This window comes from Podarcis raffonei, chromosome 9 (assembly GCF_027172205.1).
Source record: "Podarcis raffonei isolate rPodRaf1 chromosome 9, rPodRaf1.pri, whole genome shotgun sequence".
In the NCBI taxonomy this organism is placed as follows: domain Eukaryota; kingdom Metazoa; phylum Chordata; class Lepidosauria; order Squamata; family Lacertidae; genus Podarcis; species Podarcis raffonei.
Genome location: NC_070610.1, coordinates 24155455 through 24182685, shown reverse-complemented (window position 1 = coordinate 24182685; position 27231 = coordinate 24155455). Strand labels below are relative to the sequence as shown.

Genomic DNA, 27231 nt, shown 5'->3' with positions numbered 1-27231 from the left:
GATTTCCTTGAGAATGGATAGGTTTGATCTTCTTGCAGTCCATGGGACTCTCAAGAGTCTCCTCCAGCACCATAATTCAAAAGCATCAATTCTTCGGCGATCAGCCTTCTTGATGGTCTAGCTCTCACTTCCATACATCACTACTGGGAAAATGGGTGCCAATTTTAAAAATGCAATTGACTATAGGGATAAGTGTGGGTTGGTATATGAATGAGAGAGGCCCTCAAGTTTGCAAGGATCAAGCTATTCTGCCTTTCGTGTCAGGCAAGCCTTTGGAGTTCATCATGTCTCTACAGATTCTACTGATAGCAGCCTGGGAGGAAGCCGCCTGCTTTCGTTCGCTGGCTGTTAATTAGCAGCACGGAGTGTTCACTTTCTATCAGACGTAACTCCCTAGTGCTTCTTAAATATTGCATGGAGTTTGAAATCATATGGAACTAAAGAGAGAGCAATTATTTCTAAGTCTGCTGGATTTACCTCCCTGCCCCCACCCCACCCCAGGCCTTCCTCATAGTAACAACAAAAACATTTTCAATTGCTTAAGTTGCAGATTTACGTGCTTTCGGTTCTGTATCTTTGTAGAAGCTGCAAAGACCTAAAACTGGCATAGGGGAGCCCATCTCTCTATCTGGCCATGATTCCTTCCCAGGCCATCCCCTTCATTGGCCTTCCTCTGCACCATCCTCCAGTGCTTTTGCCTGGCTGAGATGCCCCTTGAATTATGGGAATCTCTCTTGTTTGCCTGGGTGGAGAGGTATGCCCAAGTGTGTAGACCTCTTGACTGGAGATGGAGGAGAAATTCAGTTCAGGGAACATTTGAAGCCAAATCTGTCAAAAAACACATTTTAAAAAATAATATGTGAGCTGAAAGACAAAATTCACACTGATCCAAATTTTGCACTGCGGTTCTCTAACCACGTTTTACAAAAATGCATATAATAGGTGACGTTTGAAAATCGCTTTGCAGGTTGCTGATGCTTTTACAATCAAGGAATGTATTGATTTTATGAAATAAAATTAAAGTGAGTAAGTGTGCATAAAAAGAAGATATTCATGAAAACGACATGCAAAAATGCATTATTTTAGGGGGAGGGTGCGTACATTACTCAAAACTGCATATAAAATGTGTTTATTAAGAGATATTCACACTAAAATGTGAAGAATTTTCTTTTTTAAAAAGAACATGGGGAACTTAATTTTTTATTTATTTTAATTTTAAACCCTTTATTGAAATTCATGGAGATTGGTCAGCATAATGATCAAGGTACATCTGAATTGTTGTAAGTGTTAGAATTTCACCTACTGTCTGACTGGCTGCACCAATCTACCTTTTAAAAAATAAATGGATTCGCATGGCACAAAGAGTCACAACACACCCTGGTCTTTCTGGCCATGCTTTCTATGGTGGGAAGCACATTTACACAGACTGGAGCACTAAGAACGTCCTACAATTCTCAGATTCAATAACTACAAGTGCCGCCCTGATCCGTAGACACAAGCAGCAATCTTGTGTGCATTGCTAGCTTAAATGTAGATGTGCATAGGCAGATGCACATCTTGATTCTCATCCAGACCTCATCGAAATGCCTGGATGCATATGCTGATGTGCACTTGGATCCTGTGCCACATGCTGTCGCCTTTGACTCATTGCCCAGAATGACTGTGGCTAGATCAGAGCCTGGATATCTTGCTGTTATCTTGGAAGCAATAGCCGTAAGACAGTCCTACAGATGCTAAGTTGAAACTGGGTTATTGCGCACGCCCTAACACCTTAAAGTATGGGCCGCAAATTAGGAGGTTTGATTTGGAAAGAAAGATATAAAAGTAGGTCCTATGTAGGGGATGGGCAAATCTGTCCCACACTGGTTTTCCACTTGGGCATCCCGGTTCATCCCCGTGTGGATTGTTAGGATAATTCCATATGAATATTTTACAAAACAAACCCTGTACTGTGCACGAGAACAGTTCTGAACACACAAAAACAAAGACTTGAAAGTTGAGATAAGGCCTTCCTCTCTCTTTTCTCTGGTATAAGCAGTGCTGGATTTACGTATAAGCTAAACAAGCTATAGCTTAGGGCCCCACTCTCTTGGGGGCCCCCAAAAAATTTAAAGGAAAAAGAAACACCTGGATGTGCATTTCCAAAATATAAGATAAAAAACAAATAAAATAAAACCTACATACAGCAACAGTATTTTGTGTTGTGTAGGCTCCTATGGTGTAAATAATGGGCCCTGCTGTGGACATAGTGTATTTTGATTTCAGTAAGGCAGGCGTAGACAAACTCAGCCCTCCAGATGTTTTAGGGCTACAACTCCCATCATCCCTAGCTAACAGGACCAGTGGTGAGGGGTGAGGGGAGTTGTAGTCCCAAAACATCTGGAGGGCCGAGTTTGTTTATGCCTGCAGTAAGGCTTTGACAAAGTCCCCCATGATATTCTCATGAGGAAGCTGGTAAAATGTAGGTTGAATTAGCTGGATTTGTAGCTGGTTGACTGACCGACCCAAAGACTACTCATCAATGGTTCCTCATCATCCTGGAAAAAAGTGACAAGTGGGGTGCCACAGGGTTTAATGTCTTTATAAATGGCTTGGAAGAAGAAATTGAGGGGGTGCTCATCATATTTGCAGATGACACAAAACTGGGAGGGGTAGGTAATGCCACAGAAGGCAGAATCAGAGTTCAAAATGACCTTAACAGATTGGAGAACTGGACGCAAGCTAACAAAATGAATTTCAATAGGAACAAATGTAAGGTTCTGCACTTAGGCAGGAAGAACCAGATGCACAAATATAGGATGGGGAGGGGGCACCTGGTTTCCTAGCGGTACATGTGAAAAGGATCTAGGAATCTTGGTGGACCACAAGCTTAACATGAGTCAATAGTGTGATGCACTGGCAAAAAGGCTAATGCAATTCTATCTAGGCTGCATCAACAGAAGTATAGTGTCCAGATCAAGGGAAGTAATAGTACCACTCTATTCTGCCTTAGAGTGGTACCATTACTTCCCTTGACACTATACTTCTGTTGGTGCTAGTTTTCTCCTGCTCTGGAGGGTAGGACTCGAACCAATGGCTTCAAGTTGCAAGAAAGGAGATTCCAACTAAATATTTGGAAAGACTTTCTGACAGTAAGAGCTGTTCAGCAGTGGAACAGACTCCCACCAGAGGTGATGGGCTCTCCTTCCTTGGAGGTTTCTGAACAGAGGTTGGGTGGCCATCTGTCATGGATGCTTGAGCTGAGATTCCTGCATTGCAGGGGGTTGGACTAGATGACCCTTTGGGCCCCTTCCAGCTCTAAGAGTCTATGAAAACACAGCTAAGTCATTATTTTCCTCAATTCTAAATGGAGTTGCTTTGAGGGGAAGTACCGTATTTTTCGCTCTATAAGACGCACCAGACCACAAGTTTTTGGAGGAGGAAAACAAGAAAAAAAATATTCTGAATCTCAGAAGCCAGTACAGCAAGAGGGATCGCTGCGCAGTGAAAGCAGCAATCCCTCTTGCTGTTCTGGTTTCTGGGTTAGCTGCGCAGCCTGCATTCGCTCCATAAGACGCACACACAGTTCCCCTTACTTTTTAGGAGGGAAAAAGTGAGTCTTATAGAGCAAAAAATACAGTATGTAATGCAGAATTTCCTACGAAATGGCAGAATAGTTATGGTTTGTAGCTAATGTGTGTACACCGCTTCCTAAGCCAGCGATGGAAGCACACTGGATGCAGAGTAAATAGGAGTGTGTACACAGCCTCAGTAACTAGGGATGGAGGGGAAATTCGATTCAGTGTGCATTTAAAGCGAAATCTTTCAAATCCACACTGTCTCAGAGATTATGTGAATTGAAACATAGCTACGCTTCGTCATTCACACTTAACTCAATTTTGTAGGGCAGTTCCCCAGCCAATGTTTACAAAAATTCGAATATTAAGGGAAAGGTTGCATAAAAGGAAGCTATTACTGAAAATAACATGTCATAAATGCATCATATTAGGGGAAATTGAGAGACAATGGAGTGCTGTGCTAGAATACGGATAAATTTTCATTAGGGTTTTAATTGGTTTTGTGGGGTTCTTTTGCTGAAAAATGTAGAGAACTGAATTTAAGATTGTAAAGAGAGAGAGACAGAAACTGAGAGAACTGGACAGATATTTCTATCTTTACCAGTTCATGGGACAGCAGCAGGAGTCAGTTACAGTGGTACCTCGGGTTAGGTACTTAATTCGTTCTGGAGGTCCGTCCTTATCCTGAAACTGTTCTTAACCTGAAGCACCACTTTAGCTAATGGGGCCTCCCGCTGTCGCCGCGCCGCCGGAGCACGATTTCTGTTCTCATCCTGAAGCAAAGTTCTTAACCTGAAGCACTATTTCTGGGTTAGCAGAGTCTGTAACCTGAAGCGTATGTAACCCGAGATACCACTGTATCATGCTTATGTCGTCAGCTTCCTATAAGCATCTGGTTGTTCAGTATGAGAAACAGGATTCTGGGGCAGGTGGCTCATTGTCTGACCCAGAAGGGCTTGTTTTCTGTTCTTAAGATCTCAAGCCATCCTTAGATAACACTAGAAGATTTATCAGCTGTAACTATTTATACTGAGTATATTCTACTTTGACTAGGAAGCAGCACACATATTCTACATTTGGATCTCACATTCTGGCCCCATTATTAAATTCTCACTGGAAACACCAGGAGAACAATTTTAAAAGGAGTCATTTGCAAACGCAGTTCCACAAAGGAGCTTTAAAGGTGGAAAGCATTAAGATCTATGTCTTCAGGAATTTCCCATGTCACATTATACTCCCTGGATCAGATTAAAGAGCATAGGAGTAAGAAGTCATCGCTAAGGGAGTTTGTTCTGCTGAAACCTACATATCCCTAAGGTACTGTAAAAAATTGCAATAGTAATACTATGGGAATGGCTAAGAAACTCAGGCTAGCACAGTGAAGTGCTATTAAGATGAATGTGCTAATGGAGAAGTCTGGTCGCTTAAATAATTTAATTTGCTAAATCAATCTGGATTTAGTTCAGAACTTAGTTACTCGTTAAATTTTGCTTTTTCTGCAGCAGTGTTCTTTTCCTTGCAGATATTGGGCTTTAATAACCCTACTTCTATCTTCTTAAAAGGTTTAGACTGTTGTGCACTACTGATATGCTGCAGTAGGTGCTTTTCAATGCTTGCTTTATCTGCAAGATTAAATCAGTTCACTGTGGCTTCACAATTCAGATGGGCAGAGCAAGCCCAATGAGGGGCCAGGGAAGATTGCAGCAGATACCACCATATTCTAAAACCCTGCTAGGGTGGAAAAGCGTGTTGTCCCTTCCTGGAGTTTCCTCGTGATTATATGTCACACTAATTTAATATTTAAATGGATGCCTCCATAAACTATAAGTCTCTGAAATGGAGGGACGGAAAATCTGGCAATTAAATTTCAAGGAAGGAAAAAGTTGCATGCATATCAGGTGAAAATTTACAGGAAAATTGGCTGTCGTTCAGAACCAGCAATGTTGTCTAGTAAATCACCACCAGAGACTTTCTTTTGAACTATGGGCAGACAAGGGAGATGAATCAGTGAGCGATGTGCTCACAGTTTCCCATCATGCAGGAATTTGCGGTTTCTATGCATCTCTTGGACACATCAAACAAAGAAGTGGAGATTCCCTGTTTTTACACACTTTAATCTTTGCACAGCTTGTAAAAAATAGTTTGCAGTCCAGTGCATCCATGAATAGCCATAATGACAACAACAGCATAACACCTCGGGTACAATGAGCCTTTTCAGATGTCACATTCCTGACTTAATAAACCATAGTTTACTAATAAACCATAGTTTATTAAGCTGGGAGTGGGCAACAGGCTCCTGGGACTTGCTCCTCACCTCTTTTCCTCCTCCATTTGTGGTGAGCTTTAGTGCTTCAGTTTTGATTTATGCAAACCAGAGTTCCCGGTGACATCCAAAATGGGGTACTCTGGTTGAATGCCAAGTTAACTAATGAGGGTCATATTATGGTTCAAGTTACTGGACAATAAACTGACATTAAAACAGAGCTACTAATTCTGGATGTAATGTGGATATTTGGTTTACTTTAAACAGAGCAGGATTGAAGCATCAAAGGGAGAGTGTGAGGGTTGTTTTTTTTTTTTAAACAAAACATAAAACTTCTCGTGTCCCTTTATGTTTTGTTTTGTCTTGGACTATGATTCATATGCTATCATATTAGCATGGGAGATTCTTTCCGCTGTTTACAGACTAGCATATGAGCTGCAGCCACAAATAACTCAGTGTGTTTCCAAACTCGGCCATTAAAATTCTGCTCTGGAGTTCTTCCTCGGCACAGATCTTTTCTCAAATTCAGCCTCTTTGCCACATCTGTTCAGCACCAGTTCATTCTTTTGTCCACCACTGCATTCCTCCAACAACAGTCCAGGAATAATTTTAAATAAAGTAAGAAAGCATAAGAAAGCACAAAGCCTTGTCCTTCCCCCTCCTTCCCCAGCTGTTGTAAGGATTCTCAAGCTTCAAAGAAAACATTCAGTTACCTTCAAAGAGCCAATCACAGTCCTTTAGGCAGCTGGCTGATTGCAGCCCATTAGCATATGTCAGTCCAGAAGTGCCTCTTGATTGATGTCAATTGTCCGAATTATGGAGGAACCAACCACAAATCATGCCAGAGACAGAGGCTCGTCCATGGCAGGGACACACTCCCAAGTCACACCTGTTCTGCCTTTCAAGTTGACAGACACTGGCTTGAGCGGCACAGCGGGATGCAGTGAGCTCCCTAGACCCCACGGGGGAACACTGCCAGGATTTCTGCCTCATAAATCCTGGCTTTCCCTTGCCTGAACCTCCTCGTTGCCCTCCCACCACCATTGACTCATGATGTAGCCAGAAACCCCTTCTTTTCCCTTTCTTGATCAGTGTTGTCAACGTTGACCACACAAGCCATTGGTTTGACAGATTTCCACATAATAAACTCTGTGTTCTCTATCACGCACACAATCTGTACTTCTCCACAAAGATTTGTGGATCAGGGCCAAAGACGGTGTTTCTTGATTCAGCACCTGCAGTACCATCTGGCATTCTTGTCTTCTGGTCAAGATGTCAAAAATACTGGCTAAAAGAAGTTAATGTACTTGTCAAAGTCAATTTGGGTCTTCTTGCTTTGTCCCTTTGAATCTGTTTACTGAAGATTTGTCTTCAGTGGTGTCAAGATTATTTAGATACCGTATGTCAATGATGTCTGCTGTGCACACACACAGTTTGAAAAGTTTGAACTCATTTCGAACATGGCAAAACTGCATAAGAATGGAATTTTTAAAATGACTTAAAAAACTTCAAATCAGTAGAATTAGAAGTTAACTTTCAGTTCTAACTTTCAAGCCTACAAGAACATTTTCATTGATGTTATGTAAACTAAGGCAGATCATAAGATCAAAATTAGAAGCTACACATTTGAAGGCTTAGCTGGTGTGATGAACAAACTCACCATATATTAGCACAAGGTTCTTGGATCATACTGCACTCCTGTGTAGATGAATGGATCTGCTCCTAAAACAAAGTGACACTTAGTGAGTTTTTGTAGAGTAAGTCAGCTTGGCATCAAATAGTTATCTGTCCTCTCCAATATTCAGCCTCTCTGAACATAAGATGCCATATTGTACACATAGAAGCTATTTAAAACTTCCAGAAGAGACCTACAATTGCTGCTTTTTAAAAGGCTGTAGTGAAGGCCCTTTCCCTTCAACCCTTCAATTTTTCTACTTTCTTGGATATTCTCTTGACGCACAATGGCAAGAAGGATGGGGTCGTGCTGCCCTAAATTATGATACTTAAAATTATAACCTATTAAGGGATTGTCCCGCTTTCAATCACACATCCCAGCACATACAATGGGATTCCAATGCAAATTACTGTTATTTAAAAGAATTTACTCAAGAGTTAGTTCACATATTAAATTGAAGAGTAGATGACATTATAGTTCATAGACATTTTAAGGAAAGTATAAGAGAGAGAGATGGGGAGGTCAGTCCTGTCACTAAATTCAATGTAAATACTTCCTACTAAGCATGTTGAAGATTGCTATCCAAGGTAACAATGGACCTGTTAATAAAGCTTCACTGATATATATTGCTAAACACATAGATTAAAATGACAAATTCCTAACTGGCTAGTCTAATGTAGCTTTTTTAAAAAGGAGGAGGAGGAGGAGGTCAATTTTTTGGAACTGCAATTCATTGTTTCTGTATAGATCACAGCAAAACATATGTAAGTCTACTAGGTGAAGAAAACAAGGTAAATTAGGATTTTCCACCTGATGATATTTCTAGATGAAATTGGTGATTTCATCACTAAATACATTAAAATAGAATAAAATTTAACTAGAAGAGTGGGACAGTTTTGTGCTTGGCGATAAAAAATAAACATGTTTGCTCTTTACTGGGTTTCAGTTAAGGTGGTAAAAGGGGTGGGAAGAGATGCCAAATTCTAACTATCACAAGCTGACTATTGCCTGCTCACTCATCACTATCTATTTGGCCACTCTGAGCCAAAGCATGCTTACAAGCCAATGTACCACCCAGATTCTGTGCTGGTGGGAACAGGACAAACTAGAAGACAGATTTAGCTTTCTTTCTCAATAAATGAGCATAACCCATATCTAAGTCAGGAAAGGTTTTTTGTTTTTAGCTGCTTGAGGTAGGGGAAGGCAGTGTGGTGTAGTGGTTAAGAGTGGTAGACTCGTAATCTGGTGAACTGGGTTCGCTTCCCCGCTCCTCCGCATGCAGCTGCTGGGTGACCTTGGGCTAGTCACACTTCTCTGAAGTCTCTCAGCCCCACTCACCGCACAGTGTTTGTTGTGGGGGAGGAAGGGAACAGGAGATTGTTAGCCGCTTTGAGACTCCTTAGGGTAGTGATAAAGCAGGATATCAAATCCAAACCCTTCTTCCCCTTCTTCTTCTTTTGTGTGGGGACACACAAACATTCTGCCCTCTAGGTTTTCCTCCAATGAAATGTACCTTAGGAGTTTTTCTCCCCCTACTTGTGATCCATTTGGTATAGTCCATTTGGATATCTAGTCCATTTGAGAAGAAAATGCTGTTCAATTAAAGGAGGTTGAACTGAAATATTTTCAGGTAGAATTGTAGAGTTGGGAGGGTAGTCTAGTCCAATCACCTGTGATGCTGGAGTCTTCTGCCCAGTGTGGGGTTTGAACTCGCAACCCTGCGATTAAGAGTCTGATGCTGTACCAACTGAGCTATTCCAGTCAGATAATTTAATGATTCCAGCATTCCTAAATATCACTTTGAAAAACCACTGATTGGTTAAATACAGGATAAAGAGATATTTTTTAATACGTATATAAAAAAACCTTATTGTCCTATAAAGTTGGTCTTAAAGAAATTACTGGACAATCATACTGTTAGTAGCTGCACATAAAGCATTACACTGGATTACTGAACTGTACTTGAACAAATGAAGAGGAAGAAGAGGAAAGTTTAGCTTAAAGGGCACAGAAAACAGACTATGAAAGCCTAATTTTTCATTTCTGCTGTTGTATCAGGGTGAAAAATAAGCGAAACAATTGCATTCTACCAAATAGTCAATATGTCTGCTATAAAAAAAAATTGTATAAAGCTCTTATTTCCTACAGTTAAATACCATTTTAATTAAGATGTCATTGATTAGCTGCCTCGATTGCTTACATTACTCATTAACATGATTACTAGCAGCACGACTACGGCAACACTTAAAAATTAAATGAAGGAGGTAATCCTTAGCGTGGAAGTGCTTCTTTTCTTTTTGTTTTCAAGAAGCACTTGAGGCCAAACTTTTAATAACAATGAATTGCACCTTTCCTGCTTGCTCCATGTGGTTGAACACCAGAATGACATGTGCAGAAGGATGTTCCCTCCATGAGTAGAGTTCATGTCTGCAGGAGTGAGGCCGTATCTCTTGCCTCTGATGACTTGCTCCAGGCCGTCTGCACCCCTACACCTGCATGCTCAGAGCAGGTGTTTGCAAAGGGGTGGCTCTGTGTGGGCAGCTGCTCACACCACTAGTAGCAGTCCATTGCAGACTCTCAACACACAGGTGTCGAGAACGGGGTCTGTGATGGATATGGCAATGTGGATGGGACCAGGAGGTTCTGCCCTACCACACCCTTCTCAATTCAGCACATGCATGAACAACGCCTTTTATTTTTTTAAGGGTATAAGCCAGGGGTCGGCAACCTAAGGCCCATGGGCCACAAGCGGCCCACAGGGGTCATTTTACTGGCCCACAAGCTGCCCCTGAACCGTAGAGATCTAGACTCATCCCAAATAGATAATGATGAGTGAGCAGGCAATAGTCAGCTTGTGATAGTTAGAATTTGGCATTTCTTTCCACCCCTTTTACCACCTTAACTGAAACCCAGTAAAGAGCAAACATGTTTCTTTTTTATCTCCAATTTCTAATTGTATGCTAAACTGAGGTGCAAAAATAGCCTTAAGTTGCACAGCGCTCTCTCTCTCTCTCTCTCTCTCTCTCTCTCTCTCTGTGTGTGTGTGTGTGCCAGCATTCAAACCATGGTGTGAATCCCAATCTTCTCACCAGTGAAATCTAAGCCCTAGCAATAAGACTACAGTTTGTAGAAAAATCTTCACATTAAATAAGGGAGGATCTGAATATCTGTACAAGAATAACAACATCAGAAGCATTCTTGACTCACATTGATTTTAAGCACATTTAAGATTCAGGACAAGACTTCTACAAAAGTTGTTGAAGACTGTATTTAGGCCCCTTTTATGACTCATCAGCCAAACAAAGTGGTTTCTGGCATAAGTGTTGCTGTTGGTTGACTCAAGATGCAATTTCCACCTGGCAGTTACATTCTGGAATTTTTATTTTTATTTTTTTACATTTAAGGTTTCTCTCCAAAGAAGAAAGGAACTGTGTCATAATTTTAAAAATGGCACCCTCTGAGAAGTTCCAAGACATGTCTGTATTAGGCAAGCAGGGATTCTGTTGCTTCTCTTTTCTATCTATTCTCACAAATAACAGATTTCTACTGCATCTGAAATTTGCTTTGTGAATACACCATCCCCAAAAGAGAACTGTGTGAAACAAATTTAAATACATGCTGCAGATACATGTGTGCATAGTGATCACAGTGAAGAACCACATGCAAGTTTCACAGAGTTCCCTGCATCAGAATAATTTTTGCTGTAGGAGAATGATAATGTCCTTACAGGAACAATAAAAAAACCATTTCACTCACCTGACATGTTATACATTCTTGAAACTGTAACCATGCTATCTTTAAAATACATTTATGGAAGGCTTTCTAAACTTTTGTTATACAAAAGTAATAAAAAGCTAGTCTTGTTGCCTACTTTTGATAAAGCTTGCTGCTAGCAAAAACAACCATTTTTACAGACTCAAACAATCTTTGTTAAGTGTAACCATTTGCAGATGTTTAGTAACTAGAGAAGTACAAAATGATACTTTTAGAAATGCTTATTTTGAGAGAGACTACATTAAATAAGTGTACTAAACAAAGTTTCGCCTGTCAAAATATACAATTTGAAATGCATATATATATATATATATATATATATATATATAAGCTAAGAACTGCATTGAAACATTTGGGAAACACAATAGCCATTGGAGAATTTCCAAATCGGTAATGGATAGTGTTGTGCTGTGAAGGCACACACCTGACCTCCTAACAGCTTATATACTTATAAACCTATCTGTATACCGCAATATCATAAAAAATATATAACAGTGATTTTCAGCAACATAAAAGCATAAAACCAGACAGTAAAACCATAAAGTTACAAACAAGTTAAAAGCAATACAATAAAACATCAGTAAGCAATTGTAGAGGAGTGGTCTTAATTGCCTGCATAAGCCTTTCATTTTATTTGTTATATTTCTATGCTGCTTTTCACTCACAAAAATCACAAAGCAACTCACAAACAACATAGTAGAACATCTCAAATACAATATGAATCATGAATAATAATTAACAAACCACCAGTAAAACAACCACACTCCATAAAACACTATTTAAAAAAACTTTTAAAAAGCTAAACAGCACAACCACAACAAAAGTCCTATTATAAGATTATCAAAGCATTACAGCCAGTGCTATTTTTCTAGAAAAAGAGGTGTGAGAGCTCACAGTGAACATCTCCCTTGTTCTCTTATACCAGCAATGTTGCCCACCTGAGAGGTGATGGCGCAATCCACAAAAACAAACTAAGCAATGTTCCACTCAGTTCATCAAGACACTGACACATAATGCTCAGGACAGCAACTCTGTTCTGAAGGCTCCTAGGGCTGGAGGGTGGGGCAAGACAGGTGGAAAAAGCCATTGCCCAATGGCCAGTTCCAAGTCTCTCTCCTCCAACAGTTCTTCTTCTTCTGGAAACAGGTCTCCTGTGAAGGCTGGAGGAATAGAAAAGTTTTCAGCTGGCATTTAAAAGTTGGCACAGAAGGCACCCGCTGAATCTCGATTAGCAGGGTGTTCCACAGGACTAGGCTGATGACACTAAAGACTCGGTTTCTGGCTGCTGTCAAACGAGCCTCACCAACTCATGGAATGACCAGAGATGCTTCCACAGATGATCTCAGTGCCTGAGCTGGGATATAAGGGTTAAGGTGACCTCTGAGGTATCGTGGAGGTATTCAGGGCTTTGTAAATGAACGCAAGAACCTTGAACCTGGTTCAGCAGCAGATAGGCAGCCAGTGCAGCTGTTTTAACAATGATGTCACGTAGAGACTGCAGATCAGTCTCTATCACAATTCACAAACAGCAAATTCTTCAGCATCCCTACTGGGAAGACCAAGCCACTTGGGAATGAGGCCCGGGGTGCATTTCTTTCTCAGTCTGTTGATTGTTGCCATGACATGTCCTCCCAAAATGATTGCAAAAGCTATGGAAGTTTTTGTGTATATTGCAACTGAAATGTGATTGACAATGAAGTTTCCAAAACAGTGTCTGAACACAGGATTAAGAGAAATGGCTCAAAAAACAATGTAGCTCCTTTGAAGGTTGAGAGAGAGAATTTTACTAAAGAGATAAAATGAGAAGGAATATCTCAGCAGGACAGCCAATGAGAATACCTTCATACATGTGCTCATTCTGAGACCAACTAGATACTCTTGGTGGTGAAATTTACTTCCAACCCTTTGGACTTGAAAGTGTATTTGCAAGCTCACCCTAAACAGACAGCAAAGGATGTGTCATTCTGCTTCATACAAGAGGGTTGGTGAACTGCAGTCATCTTTGTGTTGTGACTAATCGAGCTACCAGCAAAAGCACAACTCTGTGGCCCATGCAGAACTTCCTGGACGCAAGGATTAGACACCCTGCAAACTGAAAAGTTTCCGGTTACTATAAACGTGTTGTGGTGACTCCTGCCAGATTTTCTCCATCCCCATAGCAACAGCCGAGTCTCAAAAAGCTTCAGCGGTATGCTGCTCATTAACATTGCTTCAGAGATTGGGTTGGGTACCAATCTGCCCATCACTGGTGCATTCAGTTATGAGCATGTGAGATTAAAGCCAGGGAAGGTGGATTAGTTGGCATAAGCCATTTAAAGCGGAAATTCAAGTGTATTTTATGGGAAGTGTATATTACACAAATCTAAAGGGGTAAAGTGCCTTAGAGCCTGCCAGAAATAATAAGCTCTAAGAGGTGGCCTCCAGCATTAAGATAATATATCTACTGTGCCCTGGTGAGTGGCTAGGTTTGCTACTGGGCCAAAATAACACATGCTGTCCTCCCCCCAATGGCTTGCTGCCAAATTTTATTGACACAATATTACACTTTTTGCATTTGTAGGTTGTTAAGAAGGAGGACTCAATGATACCTCCTGAATACCAAATGTGAGCCTCTTGTTACTGATCCCTGCTACTGCAATGTCAATACAGTAAAGGTAAACAGTTAAGTCCAGTCAAAGGTGATTATGGGGTGCGGCGCTCATCTCGCTTCAGGCCGAGGGAGCTGGCGTTTTTCCATAGACAGCTTTCTGGGTCATGTGGCCAGCATGACTAAACCGTTTCTGGCACAATGGAACACTGTGACGAGAGGCAGAGCGCATGGAAACCCCATTTACCTTCCCGTCACAGCGGTACCAATTTATCTACTTGCACTGGTGTGCTTTTGAACTGCTAGGTTGGCAGATTCAACGGGAGCTCACCCCGTCACACAGATTCGAACCGCGACCTTCTGATTAGCAAGCCCAAGAGGCCCAGTGGCTTAGATCACCAGTCCTAATCATGTTACATCTGAGGACAGAGCTTCAACATTGCTAGAGAGAAGTATTTGACTCAGCTTGCCTGTATGGCAAGAGCTGCCAGGTCTCAAACAGGAAAGCATGCACATCTCTGCAGCTGGAGCATCTTCCTGGACAGCTTACCTGGGGTAGCCCACCCAAGTTGTCCATTGGACACTCCTGTACATGAAGTACTATGAAAGGAGGTCCTGCTTAAGTTAGGTCGTGCCTGCACAACCATGTCTTCCTGGCTCAAGTGCATTTCTGTGGGTTCTTTTGATTGCTGATTGGCCCTGACTTTTGCTTTGTCCTCAGCCCTGACTTCTGGCTTGCTCCCCAGCTCCAATTCCTTGGTTCACCTCCTGGCTCCTGATTCATCTCAGATAACTGTCGACAACCCATCCCTGACATCATGACAGTGATGGAACATGTAAGCGTTCACATTATTCTGAGCTCTTATCCCAGTAGAACTTAAAAAGAAGTCATCTTCCAATTCTACATGAAACTAATTTACTTGTAAATGAACATAGATCTAGTCATATAGATGTATTCCGGCTTGTATGCATGCAGTAGTGCATTAAAATTACTCTTGTGGATTCATCCTACCAATAAGTACATGAAGGATTGCAGCATGCACTTTACAGCACAATTCCATTCTGTAATAATGTTCACTGGAGCTCTTATAGGGTCCATTTCATCACATCTTAGCATCCTCTATCATTGTACCTTGGAAATATGCCATCAATGGGCACCCAAGACTCTTTACCAGAAATTTGAGTATATTATATGCTGTGTAGGAAAGGGAATCTTTGCTCATAGATGTTCATGTGCAGGTATGACCTCACCATGTACTGCTGAAAGTAAATATGAGAACAGACACTTGGTGCAGCAGTAGCAAATACCCCACTGCCACCGTTTGTCAAATACTCACAATCCCTTTTGCCTTGTAATATTGCAGCAGGCACTGTGGAGCTTAACATTTAGCCGCTGCATACAAAGTTCAGCTGAAAAACCCTAAAGGGAACAGGTAAGTATTGTAGGCACGGCAGTTAGTAATCCAAAGAGATGGAGCCCTAGAAGCACACTGCAAGTGAGAGGGGCTGAGGCAAAGCACCACTCCCATTTACGGCTGTTCCCTTCCCTCTCTTTTTTGTAATTCACCCCTCGCATCTGTTTAGCTAAAGGCAACCCATTACAGCTGTTAACTGGTCTCATAACTACCTTTGTCTCCCAGCTTTCCACAGGCAGCAGTCCAGTAGATACAGCAGCAACCTTGTCGGTACCATACAGACCAGAAGTCAGGCCCACATACTGACCACCACTGCCACCTACAATTCAGAGAGATTGCCAGCTGTTCTGTCCTTGTCCCTTGGCAAACCTAATGGAGCAAGAAAGGGACATAACACCCACACGCCGCACTCTGCCAAGTGCTTCCAAGGGCACAGGCACCACAGGCACCCTTCCAAGACTGTAGAGTTGGCAACCTCATCTGCACATTTTTCTTTCTGGATCCGGCTGCTCTCCGATTCTGTTCAAATTCACCTTGTTTTCCGTTGCAGCTGAGTCTTTATGCGAATATGTGGGCCTGAGATAAAGAGCCCTGCGCCCCGTTGTTCACCAGAGCTGCCTTCAGGATATGTCCTACACTGGGGGTACACAAGGGGGTCCAAAGCGGGAAACAGCTCCACTCACCACCATCAAAGGATCGGTCCCTCATCTACACTCTCTAGCACAAGAAGAGCAGGCTCTATAGTGCAAAAGAGCCACGGGGAATCACAATGAGCTGGGCTAGGAAGGTGAAGTAGAGTGATGGGTTTGTGCCTCCATCACTATGCCAAATATTTCCCATTTAGCCCCATGCAAAGCATGCTCCGAATGTCTTGGTAGAACCATGGACCAAAGGTTTTATTTTATAAAGAAACTATTTTTGTTCCTCTCCTTCCTAGACTTTGCACAGAAGTCTTCAGGTGTGTCCTAGCCAAACCTATTTTAAAAACCTATTTGGTTTCAGTGGAAGTGTTGGACATAGGAACCAACTCCTAGGGGCCGAGGTTCTTTTGCTCCCCCCCCAAAAAATATTTGAGGGGGCCATGCCTTCTCAAAATTTGATGGGCATCTTGTGATCAGTTTTGAGGGCTTGCCTCCCCCCAATATTTTATTCAAATTGGCACCCTTGAGATGGAGTATTAGGTATAGCGAATAGCGGCAGTATTAATTAATACTGAATACAACCATGTGACCTTGCATATCTAGGGTGTAGAATACAGAATTAGAATACAGATATTGAGGGAGGGGGGTAAGGAACTGAAATAAAGCCTTAGTAGCTACATGTTTGCATCTGCAGTTCACTTTCTTCTCCTTTCGTTAAAATGTGTGTTTTCCCCTTTGATTAAAATCTGTGTTTTCCTACAACCACTGGGCTTGGAAACTTTAAAGGGGAAAAATGGCGGGGGTGGGGGAGACAGAGAAATGAATCTGTTGTGTGGTGGAAAGAAATCTCTTGATCAAGCAAGGAACGCAGGATTAGCTGCATAATAATTTGCTTCAGCCGAGACCCCTTTTCGGAGCTTGGCAACGCAGAACCAGAGAGAGAAACTCTCCCGCCACTTTTCCTGAGGGGAGGTTTTTCCCTCGCTCTTTCCTGAGAGACTTTTGCTGGAAAGAGAATATCCCCAGGAAGCAACGCCCCCCCCCCAAATTCTAAAAAGTTGGAGGAGGGAGCAACTCCCCAGTTTACACGAACAACCTCCAACTTTCCTCCACAAGCATCAAGCCCGGAGCCCTTCCCAGCAGCAGCCCCGCTCCCTATTGCAGCAGCCCGCCAATTTCTCCTCTCTCCCCTCAGCCCCGCTTTCGAACGGAAAGCAAACCCCGCCCCCGGGCCGGCTTGATTGGCGCGCTCGATCATTTATGGCACGGGCTGAGGCGCCGATTGGCCAGTCACGCCTTGACGGCTCCTCCGCTCCCGGACCCGCGGCTACCTGTTTGCTGAGGGGTTTCTCGCGCTCTCCTTAACTGCTGCTGCCGCCGCCGCCACTACAACTATTATCGCTAAAGCAGCAGCGGCAGCAGCAGCGGCTGCAGCAGCAGCAGCCGGAGGGCAAGTGGCGGCGGCGGCGCTGGTGTTGCTGCTGCTGCTGCTTCCATTTGCGAAGTGGAGACGGGAGTCTGCGGACCCGGCGCGCCAGCAGCAGCAGTGGCAGCTGGACCCAGAGCGCCGAGCGCGCATGGAGCCGGAGTTGGGTGCCTGCTTCCCTTTGCGTCCGTGGAGCCCCCGCGGCGGCGCGAGGCTCCTGCTGCTGCTCTTGACGGTGCGCCTGGGCAGCTGGTGAGTAGCCGAGGCTCCGCACGTGCCCGCCCGGTCCTGCCTGTGGCCACTTCGCTGCACTGCACTTAACCTAAGGTTACCAGATTATTTATTTTTTCCCCAATGAATCCAGGGACATTTTTCAACTTCATTGGATTTTGTATGGGGACCTGTTTGTAAATCCGGGTTTGTAAAACTTAATTTAACCCTGCATTCGATCGGCGCATCTGGAAAGCAAAGGGAGCTCTGTGCTTTTTCCTGCTTAGGGGGTTCGGTCCTTTGGATGGCATCATCATCATCATCATCATCCTCATCCTCACGCTGCCATCACTTTCTGTTCTGGTCCAGGACCGAGCGCCCGCGTTGCTGGAAGGGGTTGCAACTCGCCACCTAGACAAAAACCGCTGCTCTCCTCTGCTCCTTTTCCGAGTGTGAACTTCTTCTCTGCGAAGCTTGATCCAGTCCGGGTCGATTCTGAAGCAAGTCCCTAGGGAATTAGAAACTGTAGAGTTGGAAGGGACCCTAAGGGTCATCCAGTCCAGCCCCCTGCAGTGCGGGAATTCTCCCCACAGACGTCGCTGGGTCGAACCCACCAACCTTCTGGTTAACAGTTAGGCACACTGACCCATTGTGCTACAGGTTGCTGAAATTTATTCTTTAAAAGGAGGGGTGTGATTTGGGGTTATTGGGAGCTGCGAAGCCCCAAGTGTGTCTGCTTAGAAACAGTAATCTTAGAATTGCACTGTTGGAAGGGATCCCGTGGGTCGTGGAGTCCAACTCCCCTTGTAATGTAGGGATTTTTTGCCCAACATGGGGCTCGAACCAATGACCTAAGAGTCTCATGCTCTACCGACTGAGCTGTCCCAGGTCACTTCTAAGGAAACCAAGGTAGGGTGGCAGACTTGAGCCCCTAGCCTTGGTGAGTTTTAGTAGAAAGTTTTTTGTCTTTTGGGGTGGGGAACAGCCACGTGTTGACTAACAGCCTGATTCTCTCTGAAGTAAATTCCCCTAAGCAAATTGCCCTTAGGTTAAGGTTCTTCTGGTAAGCATGTATATTAGGATGGGGCTAAATGGGAATTATTTTGGGGTAGGATTGCACGGGGAATCATGTTGCAATGCTGAAAGCCTAAGCACATTCAGCTGGAAGTTAAAGCCTTTTGAAAACAGCACCCAGTGCTTCTCAGGAAGCATGCATGCAAAGCAACATGCAAACTTACTTATTGGGAAATATGTCATACAGAATCTAATGGGACTTCCTTCTGAGTAACCCTGTTTAGCATTAGGCTGGGAGCCTGAAGCACTTGGAAATAAGTTCCACTGAGATCAGCAGGACTTGCTTTCAACTAACTGGGGCGGGGGAAGTATAACCCCTGTGTCAGTCTTCCGTGCCTTCCAGATGTTTGGACTACAGTTCACATGGGGGTGGGGGGGCAGTTCTGGGAGTTTACTGCAGGAAAGGATCTTCTGGGTTTTGTCCTGAAAAGTGGCTGGTTTTGCCAGAGGGCTGTGGAAGGCACTGTAACTGGGAGCAGAAGTTTTATGCTCTTTTTTTCTGTAGCATCGAGTCATTCAAAATTCTGCACTGCACTGCACCGCTAGCACTTCTGGGTGAAAAGCAACTGGTCTTCTGTGTGCACGGACTGTCTTCCTGTGATCTCTCAAAACTACAGAAAATGGTTGTTCGAAAGAGTGTTTACTTGCAGAGCCCGCGGCTTGGCTAAACCTGATCTTTAATGGTCCGGGGAAACTACAGCCACAGCTTTTTACCTTCCTTTCCCCTTGATTCTTTCACTATGTCTTTAGCAATGGGATACATTTTGGATAGGAAGCCTTGGAAATATTGTGCCTTGTGAGTACACATGGAACAGCTGGGGGGCTCCTTCAGAGATTTTGGAAGCCTGATGGATTGGTAATGTAAAAGGATTGCCAGGCTGACCCTAAAGAAGCAGCACTTCGCGGAGGAAGGAAAGCATGCTGCTTCTAAGATTTTTTTAGGGGAAGAAAAGGAAATCAGCTGTCCCTTTTCAATCCCTTGAATAATTCATAGATACTGTAATGGGCATTGTGCCATCAGTTTGCATTTCTCATAAAGATATTAAATTGCAATACATAAAGATATTAAATTGCAATCCATTGCCATTTTTTTTAATGACGTAGGCCAAATCATTAAGCAGGGTGGGGGAATATTCCGGATATGCAGTATCCAGGGTGGGGGGTTTTTTATATAAAAAAGTGTTAAAAAGTATTTGAATTCATCCACACTGCGCTATCATTCATGCATCTGTGTCAAGTGTGTGAATCTTAAGAGTGTGCCTCAGCTTCATCACCAGGATGCTGTAGGAAATTGGCCAGAAACATCTTTGATTATCTATTATTATTATTATTATTATTATTATTATTATTATTATTATTATAGCATATGCTGTAGTTTGAGCCCTCTCAAAGGCTGGTGGGAGGGGGAGACTTGTCAGGTTATGGTAACGTTTCAAAGGCATTGATGAAAATGACACCTGCACAGCTAAGACTTCTTGTGAATGAATCTTAATGAAACGAGTTGCTCCTCAGAAAAAATAATAATATTCAAGTGGGTACATTCTGTTTGCAGAGGGGAGAGAGAACAATCACCTGTGATCATTTAGCTAGTTGACAGACTTTGAGGGAAAAGGCAGGGGCTAGGGAGGGAAGTAGTTTGGAAATGGGGCAGAGCAGGAAATGAACTATTACTGCATTCCTTAGTGAAGAGACAAAAGTTAGAGGAGTATTCTGTAACTGCACTAAGAACGTTTGATTTTTGCAGTTTGTGTGCAATTATCCTCAAATTACAAAACTATTAAATGGGAAACGGGGAGGGGGGGACTGCTTGACTTGTCATTTTGATTCCAGGCAGCACTTCCTCAGCTGAATGCTCAGTGTAAACACCAACACCTGCATCAACTGGTTTTCTTTAAAGGCACACCTCCCCCCACCTCTGGCCCCATTCACAGGATAATGGATAAAATGGCTGTAAGTGAAGTGAGTGGTTTTCAGAGCTAGACTTTGCCTCCTAGAATTGTTAAAGCTCTAGTGGTTTTGTTCATAGCTCTACAATGCCTGGGCAGTAGGTCAGCCTCCCCCAACCTGGCATTCTCCAGATGTTTGGACTATGGTTTACACCAGCCCCAGCAGGGCTGATGTGAGCTGTAGTCCAAACATCTGGAAGGCATGAAATTGGGGAAGATTGACACAAGGCTGTACTCTTCCCCCCCCCCCCAACTTAAGCATCCTTTTGCCAACTGAAAAAAAGTTTAGAATGGATTTTATTATCTTGACAGCATGTACAATGGCCATCAGAATCCTCCATATTGGTGTTGGTGATTTTTTAGGGGGCAGGATGGCCAAAATGGAAGCCCCAATTGTCTATGTAATGGGAGACAATGTCAGCTCTGGAGCAAGCAGAGTTTTTTGCTCTCCCATTGGAATCCATGGGAGGGAACTTAAGAAAAGACACTGGGAGGGAAGGAAATTTGCCCCCCCCCCCGTTTCTTCCTTATTGGTGTAAGCCCCACAGGGCTTGAATACCGCAGTTCATCTGTCTTTAGTTCTCTCTGCCCCTTCAGTATTGCTCTGTAAAGTGTTCTATGAATTCTCCACTTTCAAAGGACCCCTGTCACCTAAGAAGAAAAAGAAGAGTTTGGATTTGATATCCCGCTTTATCACTACCCTAAGGAGTCTCAAAGCGGCTAACAATTTCCTTTCCCTTCCTCCCCCACAACAAACACTCTGTGAGGTGAGAGAGGCTGAGAGACTTCAGAGAAGTGTGACTAGCCCAAGGTCACCCAGCAGCTGCATGTGGAGGAGCGGAGACGCGAACCCGGTTCCCCAGATTACGAGTCCACTGCTCTTAACCACTACATCACACTCGCTCTACATTTATATGCTGAAGTCCATCTCTTCTGGAGCTCCTGCACTAGGAATGGATGGTTATATTGCAGGCTGCCCCATCTCCCCCCCCCCCAATACATAGACATCTTAAAATATTTTGGGGCTAATTCCTGTGCAGATTTTTTTGGGAATAATTCTGGGGGGAAACCTTAAAAATAATCAGCGAAAGGAAGAGGCAATTTAGGAGTCCTTTCAAGGTGTATCAAGCGTTTTATCTCTTGCCCCTTTTCTTGTTTTAACACATTGCAAAGCTGCTTGGAGCAGCTTCAATGAACAGGACCTCTGGTGCACTAGGTACAAACACTTTTCAAAATGGTGCAGAAAGAAACTGCACATGGTTTCCTGTGTCCATACAAAGGGCCACACAAAGGGGTCTGCCACCATCAAGGATGGGGAAGAAATTTGATTCGGTTCATATTGAAAGGCAGATCTGTCAAATTTGCACTTTCTAAAACGATACGTGAACCAAAACACAGCCATCCTTCCAAATCCTCACTTTATATGGGTTTTTCAATGCAGTTCCCCAATCAGACAGGGTTTACAAAAATGCATATGTTAGAGGAAAGTGTGCATAAAAATTAATATATATGTGAAAATAACATACAAATATGTGTCATATTAGGGAAAATCAATGTACATTGGTCAAAACTGCATTAAAAAGTATTAGGAGAAATTTGCACTAAAACACTGGTGAATTTTTATGAGGATTATTTTAAAAAAACAAAAATGCAAAGTGCTGCCAAAATGTGGAGAACCGACTTTAAGATTGGAAAAATGAGAAACCAAGAAAGCCAAAAGCAACAGAACTTTCCATTTCTAGTCTTCATGTTGCTCACAAGCAGCCTTACAGTTCTGAAGAAAGAAGAGAGAGCAAGCAAGCAAGCAAGCAAGCCCACCCTCTCTTCAGCAGAAAGGTTTGTGGTTCAGCAGACTAAATCACAAATCTATATACTGGTTTGATGAATTTATATATTTGTAGGGTTTGGATCAAAACCCTAGCCTGTGCATTGCAAATACTTCCATGGCATATTCTACAATGCACAGTCAGTTTACATAGAGGCCAGGCCTAATGGGCTTTAAAGTTACCTAGTGCATACTAAAGAGTGTACTATAGAATATAGCCAAAGCTTATTTGTAGCTTCCCGTTACCAGAGAAGCTAGGCAGCTTGCTCCCACTACCACCATTTGGAACAGGTTTTCCAGCACTATTGACCTTCTCTTTAAGGAACCCCTGATAAGAATACCAGAGTTCCATAGAACATGCTCTGAAACCTCTGCCTTTTGATAATTCAGCAGAGAACATTTGTGGGGGGGGGGAATCATTTTTCGGTATCTTATGAAACGTTTTGCCTTGGTGTATAATTCAGTTAAAAAGTTAAAATATTTGGTAAGATAATTCTCCTTAGTATAATGTTGGTCTTTCCGTCTGAATGTATGCACATGTTTTCTGAAAGAAGCACCTGGTTTTTAGGAATAGACTACCGTAATTATCGGGGGGACGCAGGTGACGCTGTGGGTAAAACCTCAGCGCCTAGGGCTTGCCAATCGCATGGTCGGCGGTTCGAATCCCCGCAGCGGGGTGAGCTCCCGTCTTTTGGTCCCAGCTCCTGCCCCCCTAGCAGTTTGAAAGCACTCTTAAGTGCAAGTAGATAAATAGGTCCGCTTTATAGCGGGAAGGTAAACAGCATTTCCTTGTGCTGCACTGGTGCTGGCTCACCATAGCAGCTTCGTCACACTGGCCACGTGACCCAGAAGTGTCTCGGGACAGCGCTGGCCCCCGGCCTCTTAAGTGAGATGGGCGCACAACCCTAGAGTCGGACACGACTGGCCCGTACGGGCAGGGGTACCTTTACCGTAATTCTCTGAGTACAATGGCACCAAAGTAAAATTTGGGACCACAAAAGTGATGCCTGCCTCCCTTTACAGTGGTACCTTGGGTTACATGCACTTCAGGTTACACACTCCGCTAACCCAAAAATAGTGCTTCAGGTTAAGAACTTTGCTTCAGGATGAGAACAGAAATTGTGCTCCAGCAGCGCGGCAGCAGCAGGAGGCCCCATTAGCTAAAGTGGTGCTTCAGGTTAAGATCAGTTTCAGGTTAAGTACGGACCTCTGGAATGAATTAAGTACTTAACACGAGGTACCACTGTATTCTGAATCCTGTCCTGTATTTGCTGAGATATTGAAGTTGTGTGGCATTGCACAATGAAGAATACCGGAGGTAGGAATTCAGGTGGAACCACTCCCCCCCCCCAAGTCATGCATGGCACGTCTAGCTTCACATGGCTCCATTTACATAGGGTAAGAGAGACAAAATAAGGCTACAAGTAACCTGAAAGCCTTTCTATCTGTGCTACACATATGAAGCCCTCCTCTTGATGCTGTTCAGTAAGGCCAAACATGGTGCTCTCAATAGGCCCACAAGTACCCAGAAGCAGCTTATTTATACCTTTAACCTTAGTCATAACCAAGACTGCAGTTAGGTTGTGTACCAAAGTCACCCTCATCCTGTTTTAAGAGCAATGATATGCTATGGGACAAACAGCTGCCCTTGTTCTTGCCATAGTACGGACAAAGAAATTGCAATGGAATCTGTAGTCATACTCTTCTGGGTAGGCTAAATAAGTCAGTTGCACATTTATGTGAATCAGATGTCCTGCTGATTAATGAAATTGTGTTGTTGCAGACATAAATGAATAGTCTTGTGAAAGATGGCAAAGTCAGTGAGATTCTCTAGGAGCTAGATAAAAGAAGCCTGGTCTTCTGACTGCTGAACCAAGCCCAGTTGTGTGTGTGTGTGTGTTTGCTTGTTTGTTTGTTTAGGAGCCAGTGCATACTGAATATCTACATTTTTGCATTCCTGATCTCGAGTCAGTCCCAGTTCAGTGAGGAGGCCATCCTATAAATAATCTAGACTACTGGTTACTTTGATAGATTGCTCTTGTCAAATTTTCCATCCATCTTGTTCAGCTAGGAAGACATCTTTAGTGACCTAGATCAAGAATGGGGAACTGAACTCAAGGATCACACAGTCCCTTGCAGGCAACTGAGAGAGTGAGTGCATGCTGGCAGTGGGTGGGACCAGAGCCCAAACAGTGCAGTGGCAGTCTTTATCTCTCCTCCTGCTTGCAGCAGGTTGCTTAGGAGGGGCAGGTTGTTATTGCAAGAGGTCTGAACTCACTGCTTGCAGAGGACTTTTGAAAATGGGCTGAGGGTGCTTATGGCCGAAGGTCCCTGCAACCCAATTTCCTGTGCAAAAGCAGCAACAGCACAGAATCCAGTAGCTTTCATATCGCAAGAAGAATCTGACTGTACATTTAAGAATCTAGCAGCCAAAGCCTTGGCTTCTTCTTGAATGAGCAGCAGAGAGAGAAACTTTCTGTGCCACCAGCACACTTGGCTTCTTTAATGGAAATGTTGAATAAAAATAGTGTACGCCTGCACACACAATCAAAAATCTTTATATGACTAAGGAGGACTCCCCCTCCCCTCTCCCAACTTTATGAAACATGCCACTATGGTGTATGAACAGCCATCTTCCATGAAAAGGATGAGAGAAAATGAATTTCAAGCAGCAGATGTTGGCCACATTACATGGTGTTGCTGGAAGGAACACAAATAACTATGGTAATGAAGGTGGAGGGGAGAAATGGAATAGGTTGCAATAGAAACAAATGACTAAAAAAGGAATATAAAAATGTTTGTAGCCCAGGCCTCTGTATATTCTAGATGTGTGTTATACGAAGCAAAAAGCTGGGAAATTGTTTGCATTCTCAGACAGCTACTTCGAATGTTTCACTCCTAAATGGAAATAACTGTAGGGAATTGTAACAAAATAACAAAAATTCCTTCCAGCAGCACCTTAGAGACCAACTAAGTTTGTTATTGGTATGAGCTTTCGTGTGCATGCACAAAAGCTCATACCAATAACAAACTTAGTTGGTCTCTAAGGTGCTACTGGAAGGAATTTTTTTTTTTTTTTTTTTTTTTTGTTGTTTCGACTATGACAGACCACCATGGCTACCTACCTGTAACTAGAATGTAGGGAATTGTGTGAAACCATGACATACCATATTTTAAAGGAATATGCACATGAAATGTGGACTCATCACCACAGACGTGGGTTTCACGTGATTTCCTGCACAGAAGTCTTTTCCTTATAGGAAATGGGTGGAAATCTCAGAAACTCTAATTCTGGAATCATTGTGATACGGATTCAATTTGACTCTTCCTTCATTGCACCATTCTTACTTAGGGGTCTTTGATAGTTTCTGGGCTAATTTCCTCCTCTGATGGGCTACTTACATGCTCCACTTTCCACACCCTCATGAGCTACAGACTGGCTGCATTCACACGGCAGTGTATTCCATTTCCTCAACATTTCCCTAAGTGTTAATTTCCACCTTACATTTGAGCCTTTGCACAACAGCAGTGCCACTTCTGGAAATACAGCAGAATACAGCACAAGTTTAGTTCACATTTCCATGTTATTTGCAAACATATTCTTTTTTCTGGAAGTAAATAACATAGGAATGAATGCTAAACTTCCAATGAATTCTGTTATACTGCATTTCTGGAAGTGGTGTTGATGTTGTGTGAAGTCTCAAATATAATGTGGAAAGTATAACAGTTAGGGAAATGGAATATGCATTAAATAGCAGTGTGAATGCAGCCTGTGAGTCCTCCCCATTCTAAGAATCTCACTCTGTCACAAGTGACATCTATTTTTGTCTCTCACTTTAAATACAAAGCTACAGGTGTTCATGCTTTGGCTGAACCCAGTAATGGTGGCTATCTGGACAAATGCTCCGTCTGGCTGACGGAGGCAAGCTTGCTATGAATAAGTGGAGCAGATCGATAGGTAGAACCAGATCAATTGAATTCCAGTTGCATTTGATGTATCGTCGGAGAATCAACATCAAGAATCAGACCTATGAATCTTAACTTACAAATGTGTTTGCACTTCCACATTATGTGTAGGCTACTATCTAATAAATATATTTAATCTAATCCTGACCAAGTAGTCTGGTGGAGTGGAGGTAATGAATGACAGTGTCGATCACGCTGAAGGGAAGAGAAATTTCCAGTGAGAGATGATGGGTCTCAAAAAAATGGCTGTGGTCCAACAGGGTCCTAGGAAATCTAATTTGCTCGCTTCTCAGACGCATGAGTTGGATTGGTTCCCAGCAAGCTTCTCGGCCTTTTGGCTAAGATCAAGTGTGGATTGGTTCCCAGCAAAATTGTTCATATGTATGAAGGTGTGGTGCCAGAATAAGCCATGCAGGTAACATTTTACACCTTGCAATAACATTCCAATATGCATTATTTTGACACAGTGTGTATAGCTGGAGCCATGAACAGTGGAGAAACACACACACAATCACATGGTAAAGAACCTTATGTGCGCCAGCTCTGCCTTATAAACCCCATAGTACTAATTATATGGTGCTACTGTATATTTGCCCATAAAGCAGGCATAGGCAAACTTGGTCCTCCAGATGTTGTGAACTACAATTCCCATCACCCCTGACCACTGGTCCTGTTAGCTAGGAATGATGGGAGTTGTAGTCCCAAAAACATCTGGAGGGCTGAGTTTGCCTATGCCTGCCATAAAGCATTTTTTGGTGCTTCTTGCATGACAACTAATTCTAGCACACCTGGTCTCACATGACAAATAACATCAGAACATGTGGGAAAATACAGATTATACAAATTATAGCAGTGACCTATTAGCCAAACAG

At 43.0% G+C, this 27231-nt stretch overlaps 1 protein-coding gene and 2 long non-coding RNA genes across 3 annotated transcripts in view; 2 read left to right on the top strand and 1 right to left on the bottom strand.

Moving 5' to 3' along the window:
• Positions 1-704: 704 nt before the first annotated feature.
• On the bottom strand, positions 705-17343 carry LOC128421109 (uncharacterized). Its single transcript, XR_008332228.1, has 3 exons — positions 17244-17343; positions 7481-7542; positions 705-828 (listed from the first exon to the last, which is right to left on the bottom strand). It is a non-coding gene; the product is annotated as an uncharacterized LOC128421109 (long non-coding RNA).
• GABRG1 (gamma-aminobutyric acid type A receptor subunit gamma1) overlaps positions 17235-27231 on the top strand; it is a 66591-nt gene continuing 56594 nt past the window's right edge. The window contains exon 1 of the mRNA XM_053403368.1: positions 17235-17590. Coding sequence (XP_053259343.1) covers positions 17490-17590 — 101 coding nt within the window. The 5' untranslated portion in view covers positions 17235-17489. The remainder of the gene's footprint in view (positions 17591-27231) is intronic.
• LOC128421110 (uncharacterized) lies at positions 25515-27113 on the top strand. The gene is made up of 2 exons (XR_008332229.1): positions 25515-26660; positions 26709-27113. It is a non-coding gene; the product is annotated as an uncharacterized LOC128421110 (long non-coding RNA).